Raw genomic sequence first — 19,357 nt, forward strand, 5'->3', positions numbered from 1 at the left:
CTACTATGTAGTGTTTTGAGGCTGGATGGGAGAGAAGTCAGAAAGCAAGCAAGTGCTCAAAGGATGATGGGACATGTGAAAAGGAACAAGAGCTAGCTAAAGGGAACCACAACTGAGACCATTTGAGTATCAAAGTAAGTAATGTAGACAAAGTTACTTAACAGCTTAAAACACTTTGAATAAAATAAGAAACTATTAGTCCATTAGGAAGGAATAAGTAAATGAATAAAATGAAAGTTTGATGAGGAGTATTTATAATGTCAAAAAAACCTCTCCACCAAAATATATTAATTAGAAAGGGAAAAATGGTAACTTTACAGTGGAGATGCCTGACTTACACTACCTTTTAATCAAATGACCAAAGTAACATCATCAGTAATGAGACAAATCACATTGGGTGCCACCTACTAAGTTGCTGTGGTAGTCAGATTCCAAGGAGACAATCTTCATGTCCTAGTATTCATGCCCTTGGTGATATTTTCCACAGTGAGAGGGGTTGACCTGGGTAACCAATATGATATTACAGAAATTATGGTATGTGAGTTCTGATATTAGTCCTAAAAAAACTTTGCTCACTCTTGAGGAAGCCAGCTGCCATATTGTAAGGATGCTCAATCAGTCCTGGGGAGCATGCCACATAGTGAGGAGATGTTGTTTCTGCCCATCGCCCCCACTAACTTGCCAGCCATGTGAGTGAATCACCTTGCAAGCAATTGCCCCAGCCCCAGTCAAGCCTTCAGATGATTGTAGCCCTCGCCAACATCTTGATCGCACCCTCATTAGACCTCCCAGCTATGCAGCTTCTTTTTTAATGCACATAAACTATGCAAAATAATGTTTATTATTTTCAACTAGTAAGTTTTTAAGGGTAATTTAATATGCAAGAATGGACACTAATACAGATGCAGATGCAGTGAGAACACAGCATCACTTCTGTGATATTCCTATCCGAGATGCACAGCCTGAATCTAGTCCTAATGTAACAGAAAACAAACATTAACTAAAAGGCATTCTGGAAAATAACTGATCTGCAGTCTTCAATAGAGTCAAGGTCATAAACATGAAAGACAGACTGGGAAACTGCCCTGGAGTGAAGGACTCCACTAGAGACATGACAACTTTACCTACAACGCTTAATTCTGAACTGGGTTCTTTTGATATAAGAGCTATTAGTGGGATGATTGACAAAGTTTGGAGACTGGAGATAAAATGATAGTAATATGTCACTGTGAGTATCTTTGATGACTTGTGGTTATGTAGTGGGATGTACTTTAGAAATGTACACTAAGGTATTCAGAGATGATGAGGCATCATCAGGTCTGCAAATTATTCTTGGATAAATAAAGAAAACAGTTCCTTGTGCTGTTCTTGCATCATTTCTGTAAGTCTGAGATTATTGAAACATTTTTAAAAGTATGCAAAAAATATAGAATATGACCTTGCCTATAAAAGTAGACCCATCTATTCCTTTTTTAAAGGGATGTATAGTATTCAGGTTTTGTATTAAAAAATTTTTTTTACCAATTTATTTTGATGGACATTTAAATTGATTCCAGTTCTTTTCTATTATAAACATCCAGTTCTTTGCTACTATACACATCGTTAGTAAATATCCTTATCAACATGTTTTGTGCCATTGTTCAATTTTTGCCCAAGAATAAATCCCTGGGGTCAAATTGCTATGTGAATGGATATGCACTCTTTAATCAGTTTAATCATAAGTCATTGTAGAAAACCACACAAAATCTCCTTAAAATAAAATTAAATTTATCATTTGGTAGTTATTTTCACTTGTTCCCCTCCCCACTGGAAATTAAGCTTTTTAAGAGTAGAGACTTCATCTGTCTCAGTTATTACCATTAAGATAGTCTGAGGCACTCAATAATTATTTATTGCAACAATAGTAATAGCATACATTTATTATATGTCTAGAGCTCTTCTAAGAATACAAATTTATTTATTCCTTGTAACAACCATATGAGGTAGGTAGTAGGATTATTTCCATTTTGCAGATGAAGAAACTGAGTTAAACAAAGGCTAGCCACTTGCTCATTTTTACAAGGCATGGAAATGAGGGAGCCAGGAGTGCAGGTAGTTTTTCTTCAGTTTACGAGCTCTTAGGTACTATGCTACTCTGGTTCTCTCTTGTTGAGTAAATAAAGCAATGAATGAATAATCAACATATTTATTTGGTTCTTTGATCAATTACAAATTTCAACTTTTTTTCTTTTTTCAAATAACAATTGAAACGAATGGACTACTCACTTTGCAAAAGCCAAATTAGTTGTATGGTCCTCTTGTTCCAGGCTGGACAAAGCTATGTAATAGTACTGCTCCTGGAATTAATAATTATACAGGTATAAACTATAAATTATTCTAAGAATTTATGGGTGTGTAAACAGAATATTTGCTTTGTATTACAAATAAAATAGTAAATCTGAATCTACAGCTGGAGCCTAGGAGGCAGAACCTATATTACTTTGTTAATTTTTTAAAATACATCCCCTGCTCCCCACCGGGACTCCTGTGCCCCTACCCCTTTCTGCACCCGGAACGCCCAGGTCCAACTCCCACAGTGGAAATCAAATCCAGCCACCCTCCAAGCTCCCCTCAGTAGTCACCTATTCCACTGAAGACTGTTTTACCTTTCTGTTCTTTCTTTATTTTTCTTTTTTGCTCTTTCATATGGGCTTTATTAAACATTTTATCATAGATTTCCATAAGTCATATAAAAACATAGTCTCATTCTATTATTGTCAAATCATTTTAAGATCCCCCCAAAAAATACATATGCAAGACTCAAGACCAAATCTACTTTTCTGTTCTTTCTTACCCTCCTCCTGAATGTTCATATGATCTTTCCTACCTCAAAACTTCTTGAGTCTTTTTTATAATACTCTCTTTATACCTCATTGTAAACACACCTTATATTAATTGTATCAAGTCCTCATCTCCCACAGTAGGCTACACTGTCTTTTAGTTTCATTCATTTTATGAAACACCAACATATTACAATTTTTTGTGCAGACTATAGAATTAAGTATATGTTTTAATGAGGGAGTAAATTATCTCAGAGAAACAAATTTGAGTTCTCAAAATCCTAAATGAGAAGACAACTAAAATTTTTTAATATTATATATTCCAAAATTATCAGGAATTGTAAAGTAACAAATGAAATGGTTAGACATGACTTTTTTCATCTGATAGTTTGTATTTTGTCCCTAGTTTACAAGGCATCAAGAACCAAGCAGCATAATTAGCTTTCATTCCTGTTAGACCTCCTGCTTTGTTTATAGCTGCAAATACCCACTTTGCTTCCACCTACAACTTCAATTCCCTTTTCTTTTAGTGGGTAGTTTAGGCACATCAAAGGTAATAAAATCAATCAAAGAGATAAGTGGATTTTTTTTTCAAAGGCTACTACTTAGGGATGTGTTCCTATTAAAGAATTTTAATACTAAATTTGTTTTCAAGTGCTTGTATAATACCAAATCTCCCTGCCAAATGGAAAAAGGATTGACCTTGAATCCTGCTCTGCATAAAATAATAAAATATTATTCTTTCTCCACATGTACATATTTTTAAAGACCATCAGGGAGTGTTAAGTGTTGTCGTTAGACAGGATTATACTTGGTTGCTGGTAAAGGCAGTAGCATAGCCTTCAGGCCAATCATTTCTATTCCCTGATAGTTCTTACCCTTACCCAGGGACTGGGACAAAGCTAAAGGCCTTTTGTTGCTGAAAGCTCAAACAGCAAGTCAAAGAGAAAGTTCGAACAGATATCGTGTCTTTTAAAAATGTCATTGCTTACGTAAATTAGCTACGGTCCTTGGGTGCTGGTGAGCCCCAAGCATCTTTGGATTGGTTAGATAATCTGTCATGTTTTATTTATATTGGTGGTCTTCAAGAAAGCTTTGACCATGAAGTCCTTACATTTAATTTTTATTTGTGCTTTTTTGTTTTAATTTTGATTTATTTTATTTGTTTTTAGATTAGCTTCACTATCTTGTGATTTCCAGAAGATAATTTGGAATACTTCTATAAGATGTTACCGATTTTTTGTTTTTTACTGTTATCCATCTGGCCATTGGATTTGAGGTTTCCTTGTGTTTATAAATTAAAATTAAACTTTAAGAAATCTCTTTTTTTGGACGTATTTTTATATTGTGAAAGATTTGAAAATAATGCCTTCTCACTACAATGGACAAACTTGACATATAAGTCTGACATATGTTCAGGACAACTATAAAGTCAAAACATGCATATTTGAAAATGTAGCCTAACAGTCTCATCATAAAGTGCTGAGATGTTGCACTAGTTCTGCAGGGCCTCTCTTTAATATTAATGTTAAGTTCTTGATCAAACCCTTTGTAGATGAATTCATGTAGGGGCCAGCTGAGATTCTCCCTGCTCTTTCTATATGCATTGCATTGTAAATTAACGAACTTTATTCAGGAAAGAATACATTTTGGAAAGCATACATTATAAGTAAGTCATTATTACTTTGTGTATTAGCTACAGAATTTTTAAGTAGGCTTACATTTCATATACCATGATAACTGTAGCTTTTTGGCTGGTTTTGAAATAATCCTGAGAACTTCGACAATTGCTCCGGTGGAGATCTTTCTCGGCAGGGGGTAGGTATTCTTTCTCCTTAGATCTGTAGCTCTGTGATGCATATACATAAAACATGCCTTTGTTCTCAAAATCTCTTTTCTATCTGATTAGTGTTGTATCCAAGTGATTTGTGTCTGCTTCTCTCAGGGTTTTTTTCCTTTTCTTTTGCCCTTAGCCTGTCATTTGTGTGAATAAGTTCGTTTACATTCAACAGAGGTATTAAGTGCATTTTTGATGACCGAAGGGAGTAAAATAGTAAGTAAGGAGAAGAGTTGGGTGGATGAGAGGGAAAGGAGGAAAGAAGGGTAGAAAAAGGAGAGAGTAGGTGTGGGGAGAAAGAGCGAGCAAAACAGGGGCTATGGAGGTTTGTGAAATCTTGGGGGCTGTTGCGGGGGGTGCAGGGAAATCAACAGACCAGCATTTTCCCCAGGCTTGGGCTCAAGCTTGTGAAACTACGAATGTATTAAAGAACCTCAACTGGGATTTGCTGAGGACAAATGCTGTAATGTGTTAGTCATCCATTATCTGCTTCTATTTTTGCAGGTTCTGAATGATGACTGACGCGGGATTGTGTGATATCCTTCACAGTCCCTGTCATTGCCGAGTGATAAGGAACCTGCAAGTCTAGCCCCAGCACCAGGGACAAAAAAAAAAAAAAAAAAAGGCTCTGGAAGAAGGAAAGCTTCCGCTTGCGGACCGGACAAAAGTACCGCCTTCCCAGGGATTTCCGCGTGAGACTAGGGATAAAGACACCTCACCCCGTCCAGCTCGTCGCTTCCGCAGCCAGATGGTGTGTGGCCGCCAGGACGCCCGCCGCGCCCCGGCGATGAAGTAGCGGCTGCTGGCTGCGCCGCTGCCAGAGCTCCGGCCGAAGCCCAGAGCTGCGCTGCCCGGTCCTCTCCCGGCGGGGCCGGAGTGGCGTGGACATGGCTGGCGTCTGTAGCCTGCTAGTTCTCCTCCTTGTTTTTAATAATAGCAGCTGTTTGGGTTTCAGAAGCCCGCTTTCTGTCTTTAAGAGGTGAGTATGTGTGAGTGTGAGTGAGTGAGTGTGAGTGTGTGTGTGTGTGTGTGTGTGTTAAAACAGGCGGAATGTTGTTTGCGTGGTTGCTGCGCATGCTGTTGATAATTGTAATCACTTTTACAGACTAGAGCGTTGGAGAAGTAAATGCATGAGGCTGATTTACTTTTGTGAACCGACTTGGAATTTTAGCACAGTAACTTCTTGTGAAGTCCCTCTTGCAAAAATACCCACTGTGGTGTAGCCAAGCTTCACTTGGCTTTCAAAACTTCAATTAGAAGTTGTGATTTCCAATACAAATCGCTCCCTCTTGGGAAGATATATCAGGAACTACATATTATCGTTTAGACTCGAATGCCTTCTTGTTTTATAATAGCTGGAAGAATAAAATATCAGTATATGTAAGTGGTGGGGAGAAGCAGATCACGGACTGTAATAGCTCACGAGAAAACATTGAGCTGTATACACAGTCCTCATAATTACCATATTAAATATTTATGCACTTGTACATTTGTAGTTCACCTCGCAGTCTTCTTCATCCCTTCCTCCCTCCCCCCAATTCAACCCTCCCTTCTAGCATTATTATTGTTGGTTTTTGTTTCTGCTACTAATACTGGACACTCATAAAATAGTTACAAAAATTTTACTGGGTTATAGTTAATATTTTTCCATTAGAAATTGTCAGTCCTGTGATAATTTCTAATTTATTAATCCTGTATTTTCATTAACTAGAAAAAATAAATATGTTGACAAATTGTTATTGAATTGAGTTTTACATGTAAGCTGCTTGTTTGTTTTGATTACATGTAGTTTACAAGTTAGGCATATATTGCTCATGGACTCTAAAGTGCAATTCTGACAATGTTTTTAGAATATTATGTAATTATCACATCTTTTCATCAGGTCTAAATCAATAATCTTTCATTTACATTCATAGAATTCCTTTATATTTTTCTTTCTCAAGTTAAGATTCCATTATGTTTTACGATATTGAAATTGCCTTTTTTTTTAAGGTTTAAAGAAACTACCAGATCATTTTCCAATGAATGCTTTGGTCCCAGTCGACCAGTAACTCCTATTGATTCATCCGATTTTGCATTGGATATTCGGATGCCTGGGGTTACACCTAAACAGGTGAGAGGAATTTTGCATGTTATTACTCACTTGTTTATGTACAGTTTATAATTAAAGCAAAGAAATTGCATTTATAGCAGCGGTAACTCCTTTAAAAATAGGCAGCTGTTTTCAAGACTCCTCAGGGCTAGAATAATTGAATATTATAAAGAGGAGTAAATCTTTCAAGGTAAAACTTTCAGTTAAATTTCTTTTTTAAAAATTTACTTATATTGTTATTTGAACTGAAACCTTGAAAATTTATGTTTTTAAATTCTCAATGGAATAATAGCCTCTGTACCAGAACATGTAAGTATGTATTAAATTATGAAAAATTATTCTAATAAATGGAAATTATATTGACCAGCTACATCTAAGAGATTACTTTGTTTAAATACCCTTTTAGTGCAGCCACAAGCTAAGAAATATAATCCTGTGTTTACTGCCAACAATTTGAAAAACAACATTTCACACTTTTAAAAGTTAAGAGTACTGTTCATACAGGTGATTAAGTTTTTTTTAACACAATCTGCTTGTTTTAAGAGATATATTTTGAAGAAATGTTTGCAGAACTCATACAAACATGACATATAGAGCATTTTGAGTAGAATTAGGTTGTTGCCAGGGCTTTCCCTATTTTAGGTACACACACAAAGCTCTAAATGACTTCTCTCGTGTGTGTAAGTGTGGTGTTTCATCAAGCCCAAAAAGGCCAGAATTAATTACGCTTTGCAACCCAGCAGTGCAGGCATTTGTGTGTGTCATTAAAAGACAGCCCTTTCCTTTCTAATGGCTGCAGCAATAGGGAGAGACCTGGGTGTTTTAGAACTGTAGTGGCTGATGATTCACAGTTGCAGACAACATTCTATTTTTCTTTTTTTTAAGTACTGAGAAAATAAAAGTATTCTACTTATTGGAGAGATAGCCTTTGCAATTGATGTGCAAAAACTCTAGAAAATACACATAGTCCTCTTTGGGAGGACGAAGGATTGACATTCATTTATTTGAACACCTATGTATAATCTAACCATCTATAATTAACTACTTTCACTACTGTGAAAATTACCCTCATCCCCAACCTCTGCCCATCTTCAAATGACCAGGCAGATGACTCTTCCATATGTTCAGTTGTTAATGTCCTAGCCTTTAATTCCATAAGGTCTTTATTTAATATTTAGTCAGAAGACATGTAATGAGACTGGGAATAAGAGAGAATGACAGTTGCTCACTTATGAAATGTGCTTCTCATCTCTTCTCATTTTTAAAAATGATTTTCCTCCTGTATTTGCTTAAACTGACTTTATATTACATCTTTTAAAAATAGCCACTAAAGTGATCCTTACAACTTTTTTCCCATCAAAAATATCATTATTTTCTCAAATAGTCATTTGTTGTAGTTCATTATTGTTTTTTTAGCCTTGTTATTTTAAAGTAATAACATTTAAATTATTTAACAGTAATCATCAGTAACTGTGTTGGGGTCAGTATTCTCAGAAAGAGTTCCCAGAGGAATTCACTTAAAATAATGTAGAAGAGCTTCATTTTCATAAAATAAAATGTGTTTACTCATTTTTATAATCTTACAATTATTAAAATAACACCATGGAAAAAGAACATATACTTAGTAAATTGTTGTTATTTTTTACTGCCTGTATTCAGCTTTGCCTCATGCAGTAGAAATGTGCTGGTTCCTTCCATAACATGTCATTCTTTGTTGCTCCTTCTCTTGAGACCATGTGGTTCCCAGGAGCTATCTATCCAGGACCTGGCGGTGGAGCCCATGAACTAGGATTAGCTGATCATTGCATCTTACTTCCCCTTTCACAGTGAGTGGTTCAGAAGAAGGTGTATGATCTAGATCAGTCCGGTCAAATCTTTAGGACTTTTGCTGGGAACCCATTTTTCTGTTACATGTGAGCCAAAGACATGTAGTCAGAGGATCAGCTCTGCTTAGGAAGGCAGCCATGCCTGGAATAAAACTAATGCCATAGAAGACAAAGCAGAGAGACTGAAAGAATATAGGTAGCATTTCTACTTTAGGGAGTTTTCAGTTATATTAGCCTTTCTTGTTTCAGCCAAGTTGAGTTGGGTTTTCTCTGACCTGGAACTGAAACTACCTAATTGGATAAGTGATTCACTTATTTTGCCTGATCAGCTCAGAACAAGTTGTTGAAAGTTTCTGCCATTTCCCCCCATCACTTTCTATTGACTGCATGCCACAAACCACATGAGTTGATCCAGCTGGTATATGAGTTGTATACCTTATAAGCTTCATGAGAAATGGTAGTTGTACTTTCTAGCTAGTATACTCAGAAAGAATTGGATAAAGAACCCCTTTCCTCCTGAACTTGATGTTCTTGGTGAGGAAGACATACAACTATAATTCTGTGAGTGCTTTTGATGAAGAAAGTATTCTTTTCTTAAAGTGCAAGTGAAACTAAATTTAACACAGATCCTTAAAAGGAAAGGAGATAGATAGACAGGGAAAGAAAAGTGAAAAAGTATTAGAAGAAATAAATAAAAGATGGAAGGGAATTAGAGAGTAGACCAAAAGAAAAAGAAAAGAAACACAAGAAAATAGAATGATCAAGAGCAAAAATAAAGGGAAAAAGAAATCAATAAATATAATGTGAAGAAAAGAACCATCAAAGAATTAGAAAGAGTAAGGAAATCATAAAAACAAGGAAGACATTAAGGAGTTGAATTTGTTTTTTTCTGTTTTAATGACAGAAGACCAAGAAGAGCAACAAAATTAAAAGAAAAGCAGGGCTGAGGAGCCAGAACTTGAGTTGGTAGTTGAGGCAGACCAAGCTGATTAAAGAGATGTATTCATTCAATAGATTTTTTTTTAGAAAGTATACCTTAAGTTTTGGCTTATGAAATAAGCCAAGTGAAAGATACATCAATTAATTTGATGTAAGTCCTTCCTTTGGGAATTTGAGATTGTTAGGGAGTCTTGGATAGGGAAACAACATATACAGAGTAGAGGTAGAGAGAACCTGACTTACATTGTAGACAGCACAACTAACGAATTTTGCTGATGAAACACAAGTCTAGATTACTATGTTAGCAAATATCAGTCATGTCAAGCCCTTGAGTTGCAGCCCATTCTGCCATTCCACAGGCTCCAGAACAGCCTTTAAAAACTGGTCCTGTTAAACCTGCTCTAGAGCATCTGGGCATCATAGTTTATTATCTATTGTAATATCAATTTTAATTTCAGTATTTAATATCAATATAATTGAAGAGAGCTCATTCTTTTTCTTCTCTGACTTGAAATGAAAAAAATAATTTTTGTCTTTCATAAATTTCACATTAATGAATTTTTTTCAGGCTTTGGGAAGATTAGGAAGAAGAGTGATCAGGTTTTGAGTAGCCCAGGGTAGGAGCTGGTGTCCAATGGCACTGGCTTCAAATCCAGCAGAGTCTTGAAGTGGCAGTATCTCGACTTTGCTTTTAGTAGTGTCCCTCCACATTTGATTCCCTTTCTCCCCGGGGACTCCGTAGGCTTTTGCTGTCACCAACTCTTGTATCAACAAAACTAACAATTTGATACAAGGCCAGTTCGTGATCATACCAAAGTGTTATCATCAGTTTGATGTTAACTATTCTATAGGGGGTTGATTTTTAAATAAGATAAATGAGGCATAATTACAATGATTTTTACATAAGGTGTATTTTCAAATCTAAGCCAAAACTAGTGGGATAGGATATAAGCTTTAGGATCAGGCTGACAGCATTCTTGTTTCAGTTCTTGCTATGTCAACTCAGGTATGTTTCTTAACTGGCTAGCCCTGTTCCCTCATTCATAGACAGGATAATAGTAGTATCTATCCAGGGTTATTCTGTCTAAACGAAGTATGACCAGTGGTATGTCCCATTCACCCTCTGCATGGTAAGTTCTCAGAAAATGTGAACTCATTATTTTTATTATATGTGTTGAGGAAAATGTGAATGAGTCTGAAGATGAGAAAGAAATTGTCAACCCTTATGCTTTCAGTAATGACTTCATGGAGAAAGTACTACATTGTAATAATTTTGAAAGAGGAAAGGTAGCTAAATGAAGGAAAAATAAAAAATACGAACTTGGGCAAGAGAAACCTGGAGAAAGTAAGCAAGGAAGTAATTCTTTCAGTGTGCTTATTTTTAGGTAGTTATTTCCATTAAATGTCCCTTATGATCAGAGGATGAAAGAACACTGGGAATGGATATGTTTTTCTCAAAGTCCTTATATATCTTTTATATTGCTTAGAAAAGAAGTTATCAAAAGCAGTTTCAGCAGTATGAAGCCTATTTTTTTTGTCAGTTTGAAACCAGCATGGATTTCTTCACTTTGCTGAAGACTTGGCACGTTGACCTTTTTTAAAAATTACTCTTTTCTAGTGTAAGTCCCTTCAAATCGTACATTTACATAACATTTATTTATTTGCTACTTGTTCAACTTAGATCCGCTGAAGTCTTCACTTACAGACTTACAAATGCAAACTAATATGTTAAAAACATAATTTTACAAAATTTGGTATTTTCTCTGAATGTAATAACTTGAAACCATGTCATTGAATTTTGTCTACTAGGATGCGTTAGACTATCATCAGTGTAGACCTTTTCCTCTCATGTCTTGGGAGCAGTTTGAAAACTATAGAGGAATACCCATTCTCCTTTCTCAGCCTCTTGCAAATTCTTGTCTCATTCTTTATTTGTTTTTTTTTGAAGAGTTGCAGATCATGCTTTGAAATCAGAAAGCATCCTTCCCCTGTGTTCCTGGGTACAAATATCTATAGCCAAAAATGCCAGGAAATAGAATACTTCTGAGTTTAAAGATCACAGCAGATAATCCAGAGCAGCAAGTTGAAAAACCTGAAATTATGGTTTTAAGTTATCACTTATTTTAAAATAATATGAAAGAATGAAATCACTGAAATAAAGCCAGAATGAACAAAAAAACTCCTACAAAAATTTTTCAAAAGCTTCCCACAGTGTTTATCTTGGCTCTTTTCTTAAAAATGAATAATAATTATAAAGTGTTTTACTAATATGTTTTAACCTTTTCATTTTCTTTAGAAGGAAGAGATTCCCCTTGCCTTAATAGTGCACATGTAATCATGTAATAAGAACCTAGCACTTAAAGAGTTTTTTAACTGTACCTATTTAAGAAATAAATTTTAAAATATCAAGTCGTAATCATAACATCACTTACAAACAGCCTTTGCTCAGGATATGTTTGTTGAAGAGGTACTATACAGATTAACTGCAGAATGCTGTGATGCCTTATTTTCCTTGAGATCAGACTACTGATTGAATTAGACTTTTCTCATGTAAAGTCACTTAGTTGAATAGAAGTTCAGCTTTTGGCTGATTCTGAGGATATTATAATATTTTAAATCTATATATTTTAATTCAGTCAATATGAAAAAAGTATCTCCGGTTAGTGCTTAAAACTCAGGACAAAATTAGCAAGGACTCCAGAAGAATATTGCTTTACTGGAATAATTTTTAGTTCTTTGAGGGTTCTGATTTACTTGTTCCCTTCTCGTTAGTTATTAGTATGTAATAATATTGCTTTTTTTCATCATTGTAATTGTTGATACCATTGTAGATGTCTCCATTCTCCACCACCCCCCGACCTAACCCTTCTCTCAGCCGTCACTCCCCCTTTCCTCTGGCATTGCCAAGCTATTGACTGACTGTCTGTGCCCATGGGTTATACATATATGTTCTTTGGGTAATCCCAATTTTGCATTTTAAAAAATAATGTTGTATTGAGTATCAGAATAAGAGGAAGGACATACTCCACCTTCCCATTTCTCCATTTCCCATCACAGGCTAGCCTGACTCATTACATAAGGGGAAATGATTAACCTCTGAGCATCAGTAGTCTTCTGGGAACCAGTGGTAGGTTCTCTGCTATATTCATTAGAGATACGGGTCTCCCCAAAGCAGCTGCATGACTGCTGGGAAATGCCCAAAGAAGATCCCCACCTGCTCCAGAGTTTATTATATACCTGGAAACCCTGCAGATTCCCTGACCACTTTTGTGTGGTCAGTGGCCTCATTCCATCCTTTCTTCTCTAGTTGTCTCACTTCTCCACCAATGTACCCTTACCTTGATCTAGTCAATCCGTACAGTAGGACAAACACGGCAAATGGGTTTGCTTTTGACATAAGTCCATTTGATTGAGAGTAGCTGCTGGAAAATGTTAAGAATTGTAAGGCCATGTGAAAGACAGAAATGGTGGCTCCAGTAGCCAGTCCTGCACCAGGGCATTTCTGTTGCTTAGAAAAAAGAGACCATGAATAAAGATTGATTGTATTAAGTCATTGTCTAAAAATGAACATGACTCATGGCTTTTAGTGTTTCTTATTCCTCTATTTTTCATTTTTTCTTTCTTCACAAAAAAAAATAAAAAGGAAAAAAAGGAGCATGGTGATCTTTTTAATGAAGGAGGAAAATCAAGGAATATCTTAACTCTGGACTAGCACTTGCTTTTTATTCAGAAAGACGTAGGTAATGTGTATAAGATTCCATGGTTTGCAAAAAAGAGCAGCAGAAGAGATTATAATGCTATACCCTGCCCTTCCACAAACTGAGGAAGTAATATCATCTATTTTACCAATGGAGAAGCTGATTATTAGAAAAGACAGTCATTGGGCCCTTGTTTTGTTTACTTCTCTGTCTCACATTAAATTGGTTTTTCCACTTTCTAATTTGAAAGCTCAGGATTAGTGTCAGTTAAGATTCTACATATCAAATTCTCAACTTGTATTTATTTGTATAATTAACCCTTGCTTCATCAGTGAGGCTCAATGCTACAAATCAGATAGAAACAACAACAAGCTAAAAAAAAATTAAATGGATCTTATAAACAGCAAATTAAAGTTGCATGTAATTCATTGCTGGTTGTTTAAATTATGATACTTTATTTTTACTAAAACCTGTTTGATGTCCACCTCGGGAAGATAAGGTTGAACTACTAATAGTGTTTTACTCTGAGAAAAATGTAAACATGTCATATACCTGGGTTCAGAGTTGCAAATATACACTTACCTTCATTTTGCTTCATTAAAAATAAGGAGCAAAAAAGAAAAGAACTCATAGACATGGACAACAGTGTGGTGATTGCAAGGCAGGAAGAGGATATAAGGGGACTAAATGGTAATGGGAAAAATACAATAAAGATTAAAAAAATAAGAAACATAAAGGAGACTTTTTGTTTACAATTAATTTTTGATATTTTTGAATTTATACAATACTTAGAAAATATTAGAAGAAGTAACTACAGTATAAGAGACTCCCTTATGATAACTAATTTTCTCAGTAAGATTTAGAGTTCTATTTTTTGTTTTGTCTTTTTTCCTAGTAAATTTTTAAAGGAGAAAATATATTTATTGGATGCTTTTATGTAACAGAGCTATGTAAGACACTTCGTAAACATTGTCTCCTTAATTCTCATAAAAACTGTTCAAGGTACTATTATCCCCACTTATTATAAGATTCTGAAACTCAAGGAGATTGAATAATCTGTCTAGAGCCAAATAGCCAGTAAATAGAAAAACAATGATTTAAATACAGGTTTATTTGAATCTGAAACCCATGCTCATTTTATAATTCTGTGCTGCCAATCTGTTAATGGATTGTGTGTTTCCCAGAGAGTGTTACTATATATATTCTTTGGTGCTTTTGGCTTTAAATGTGAGGGGTGTGTACACACACATGTATATCTTTTATTATACATATATTGTAAAATAAAAGCTTCCTTTTGTTAAACAACCAAAATAAAGATTACTGGCTCCATCCTAAATCCTTGAATAACTTTTTTCTTATATTTTTTCATGTCCACCCAGAAAGAAATCCTGTTACTATGAATTCTGGTAAGGTATTCCTAATTTCCTGGCTGTTAAAAGACACCTTACAATAAACTTAATTTAGTTCAACACAATTTTGAATTGTTCTTGTCTAAATCCAAGCCAGAAATTAGCAAATTATTTCTGAAAATGTCAGATAGTAAATATGTCTGGCTTGAGAGCCATATGGTCCCCATTGTAACTACTGCAGTTAGAAAGCAGTCATGGAGGGTATGTAAATGAATGACTTGGCTGTGTTCCAATAAAAAACTTTGTTTATTAAAACAGGCAGCCACCTACAGGCTGTAGTTTCCTGATCCCTGATCGAAGCCATTGCATATGCCATTTAAGCTAATAAATGGATTTAACCTTTGGCCACTCATGACTATGTCTTTTGACTTATAAAACATAGAGAATAAAAATACCAATGAAAGGTTAATGGTACTTTGATCTTTGTTCCTTAGTTACCTATTCAGTTTTCATAAGTAAATGGTCATACACAAGACTTTTTTTATTTGGAATATTGTATTTCAGACTTCTCCATCTCAGTAAATGGTAATTCCTGTGTTATAGTTCCTCTAGGCCAAATATACTCTGGGGATTCTTGGCTCCTCTTTCTCATGCCCTCTAAACAATATACCAGTAGGTCCTGTTGTTTCTACCTTCCAAATACATCCAGAATTAATCTTTTCTCACCACACCCATCTTTCCGACTCTGGCCCAAGCAGCATCCTCTCTTTCCTGGATTATTACAGCAGCTTCCTAACTGGTCTCCCTTGCACCTTTGCATTCCCAGAGCCTGGTCTCCATGCAGCAGCCACAAGGACCCGATAAAAACAGAAGTCAGTCACCCTTCTCAAACACCCACCTTGAACAACAATTAAATTGTTTCGGAGTTTTAAAAAAATAACTTACTGGGTGATATTGATCATATGGTTTTTAAGTGTATAATTCTATTGTATATGATCTGTATATTGCACTATGTTCCCGCCACCCACAGTCAGAGCATCTTCCATCACCATGTATTTGGCCCCCTTTACCCTTTACTACCCCTCACCCTCTTCCCTCTGGTAACTACCACACTATTGTCAGTCTGTGTCTAGGAGTTCCAGTTCTGTATCCCACATATGAGTGATATCATATGGTTCTTGGCTTTTTCTGACTGATCTATTTTATTCTGCATAATGTTCTCAAGGTCCACCCATGTTATTGCAAATAGCAGCATTGTGTCTTTCCTTATGGCAGAGTAGTATTCCATTGTATGTATGTACCACATCTCCCTTATCCAGTCCTCTGCTGAAGGATACTTTAGATGTCTCCATGTCTTGGCCACCATGAATAATGCTGCAGAGAAAAAATGTTTTCAAGTTTTTTGGGTAGATACTCAGAAGAGATATTGCTGGGACATATGGTAACTCTATTTTTAATTTTTTGAGGAACTTCCATACTATTTCCATAGTGGACATACCAGTTTACATTCCCACCAGCAGTGAATGAGGGTTTCTTTTCTTCCAGCACCTCTCCAACTCTTGTTTTTGCCTGTCTTGTTGATTATAGCCATTCTAACAGGTATGAGGTGGTATCTCACTGTAGTTTTGTTTTGCATTTCCCCAATAGCTAGTGAATTTGAGTATCTTTTTATATATCTGATGACTGTTTGTATGTCTTCTTGGGCAAACATCAGTGACAAGGGGTTGATATTCAATATAAAGAATTCATACAACTCAACAAATCCAATTAAAAAATGGGCAGAGGATGTGTGCAAATGCCACTTTAAAAGCTTCTGGTACCCTATTTAAAACCAAGAACTTTATAGCAATGTTCAAAGACCTTTTTTTCGTGCAATCTTTTCTCACTTTAGTGTCTCTCATCCTTCTTTTATCAGTCATGATAGGTGCAAAACAGTTCAGAACTCTATTCCACCACTGGCTGGCTAAAATATCTTAGGCAAGATAAGTAAACCTTAGTGAACTTCAGTTTCTTCATCTGCCAAACATGTGAAACAAAACTTCAAAGTGAAGTTGGTTAAAATACAATTATGGATATTTGGAATATCAAATAGACTCCAAATGGGAAGTATCTAAAGCTTTTGAATATATCAATCAACAGAACAATTTAATATATTAAACATATAGTAAATATAATTTAATATCTATGTGGATATAAAATTTTACATTTTAGGGAGAGAATATATATTCTTTTTGAATGCACATAGGACATTTATAAAAATCACATACCTAGACATTAAAATACTTCAGATTACTACAATAGCATTGTATAGCCATGATCCTTTGATAATAATCCAATAAAACTAGAAATAGACCATGAAATGATGTCATGGAAAAAACTTAGCTACTCAGAAATTAAGGACAGTTCTTCTATACAACTTCTGAAACAAAGAGAAAGACAAAAATTGAAATTATATTATCTAGAGTAACAGTAAGGAAAATACTTCCTAATGAAACCTGTAAGACCCAGCTAGAGCAGTACTCAGAGAAAAATTGATAGCCTAATATACTTTTTTAATGAAAAATAAAATAAATCTATATCAACATTCAAATTAATGAGGAAAAGAGCAATCAAGTGAATGAAAAGCAAGAATAAAGATAAAAGCTGAAATTAATAAAATAGCTTAACAAAAATGTCTAAACAAAATCAGAAACTGTCTTTGAAACATCCATTAAAATGGATAAACTCACGGCAAGCCTATAAGGATAAAAAAGTGTAAAAATATACATTATTAAGTATTAGAATATATAAAGAAAAAAGACTCAATTATGTGAAAATCTATGTGAATAAATTTTATAATCTTGAGGAATGTGTGATTTTTCTACAAAGTACTTAGCTATCCAAATTGACCTAAGAACTGAACAGACCACTAACTATAGAAGAGATTGGAAAGGTAAAACTATTTTAAATGTATACACACACATGCATGCACATACATGAACTTTTAAAGATGACAATTATTTAAGCAAGAACATGTGAGAGAAAATCTAATGTACCAAGTATAAAAAGAGGTTCCTCCCACAGACTGAGAAGACAGGCAACCCAAAAGAAAAACAAATGAAGAATATTAATATTAACAGAATGAATGAAGTCTAACCCTGTTAATAATCATAAAAATTAAACTGAACTAAGAAGCAAAATAGAGACAGACTCATAGGTAAAGAAAAGGATGACAGCCCTGGGGGTTAGGAGGACTGTGCGGGGATGGTGGGATAGAGCAAAAAATACAAAGAATTCAGGACATGGACAACAGTGTGGTGATTGCTGGGTAGGGGGAGGAGTGGATGGAGGTAGAAGAAGATATAAGGGAGATAAATGGTAATGTAAAAAATACAATAAAAATAAACTATTAAAAAAGTAAAATTAATTAATTTAAAAAGAAGCACCATATTTTTTTTACTTATGAATTTGGCAAGAAATTAGAAAGAGCCATGATATACAGAGCTTTTAAAGATGAAAACTGTGTAGTCTCAGAAATTGTTGGTGAGAGGATACATTGCTACAAGATTTTTTGGAAAGTTATCTTGAGTTGTCTTTTAAAGTAGAAATACTCATACCCTTACAATCATGAGAGATTACTTTATAGAATATTAAATAATAAGTGAAAGACTGAGCCATGTCTACATGTCTTGCCCCAAAGTATTTTAACTGTATTAATTAATAACAGCAAACCTCAGAGTCATGTTTGAAGGGTGTTCCTATCTTAATAAAAATAAATAATAACAAAACCATACACATGTGTGTCTTTTTGGTTATTTATTTTTGTACAGACACAGAGGAGGTTGGCAGGAGGCACATTAAGTTGTAAAAACTGGTCTCTTGGATAGGTAACAATGGAGAAGAATGACAATAGATTTTGGTATATATGCGCATACTTATGTTGTTTTATCATTAAAAAGATCACCTATTATTTTATAATTGTTAAAAATTAATAAAGAAATAAACAATATCACTAACAAAAACTGTACCAACTGGAAGGATATTCTACCTCTCTCATATAAACTCCTAATGTTCTAGCAATTCCTAGAGGGGTTTTCCACACAATGCCTCTGATGAATTTTTAATTCCTATTCCTCTGCTTTGCAACAGTACTATTAAGAGATCCTGATTAATTAAAGAATTTAAGAAATTTGGTACATGTTTAGAAACAAATAGAGCCAGATTTGCAGAGGGTCATTCTTCTAGTACTGTCAGCTTGAAGATATTTGTGGAAAACAATCATGCATTTCTACATTAGCAAGAAATATGTTTCCCTTTGTATTTGCTAGCAAAGGGAAATATACCAGAAAAATATATTTTGTCAGATATAAGTATTGCTACCCCAGCTTTTTTTTCATGTCTTTATACTTGGAATATTTTTTTCCCATTGCTTCATTTTCAGTCTGTGTAGATATTTTGTTTTGAGGTGGGTCTCTTGTGGACAGCATATATTCCAGTAATGTTTTCTTATCCATTCAACTACCCTATGCCTTTGATTGGAGTGTTTAACTCCTTTAAATTTATGGTTATCATTGATAGGTACTTGTTCATGGCCCTTTTTTCCCTTTGTACCTGTGTTCCACTCCTTCTCTCTCTTTTTCTTCATCTTTTTGAAGCAGTACCTTTAGCATCTCTTGTAATGCTGATTTGGTAGAGATGGATTCTTTTAGCTACTTTTTGTCAGGGAAACTCATTATTTTCCCTTCCGCTTTAGAGCCTTGCTGGGTAGAGTAGTCTAGGTTGCAGGCCTTTGCTTTTCATTACTGGGAATATTTCTTG

General features: G+C 35.0%; 1 protein-coding gene across 12 annotated transcripts in view; it reads left to right on the plus strand.

Moving 5' to 3' along the window:
- Nucleotides 1–19,357, plus strand: part of PAM (peptidylglycine alpha-amidating monooxygenase) — a 278,027-nt gene that overhangs the window by 116,103 nt on the left and 142,567 nt on the right. For all 12 annotated transcript variants that reach the window (XM_045837893.1, XM_045837894.1, XM_045837890.1 and 9 more), the window contains exons 3-4: nucleotides 5,161–5,635; nucleotides 6,649–6,769. In XM_045837893.1, the coding sequence (XP_045693849.1) occupies nucleotides 5,544–5,635; nucleotides 6,649–6,769 (213 nt within the window). In that variant the 5' untranslated portion in view covers nucleotides 5,161–5,543. The remainder of the gene's footprint in view (nucleotides 1–5,160; nucleotides 5,636–6,648; nucleotides 6,770–19,357) is intronic.

Source organism: Phyllostomus hastatus, unplaced genomic scaffold, assembly GCF_019186645.2.
Source record: "Phyllostomus hastatus isolate PE091 unplaced genomic scaffold, TTU_PhHast_1.1 phas_contig_254, whole genome shotgun sequence".
NCBI classification, from domain to species: Eukaryota; Metazoa; Chordata; class Mammalia; order Chiroptera; family Phyllostomidae; genus Phyllostomus; species Phyllostomus hastatus.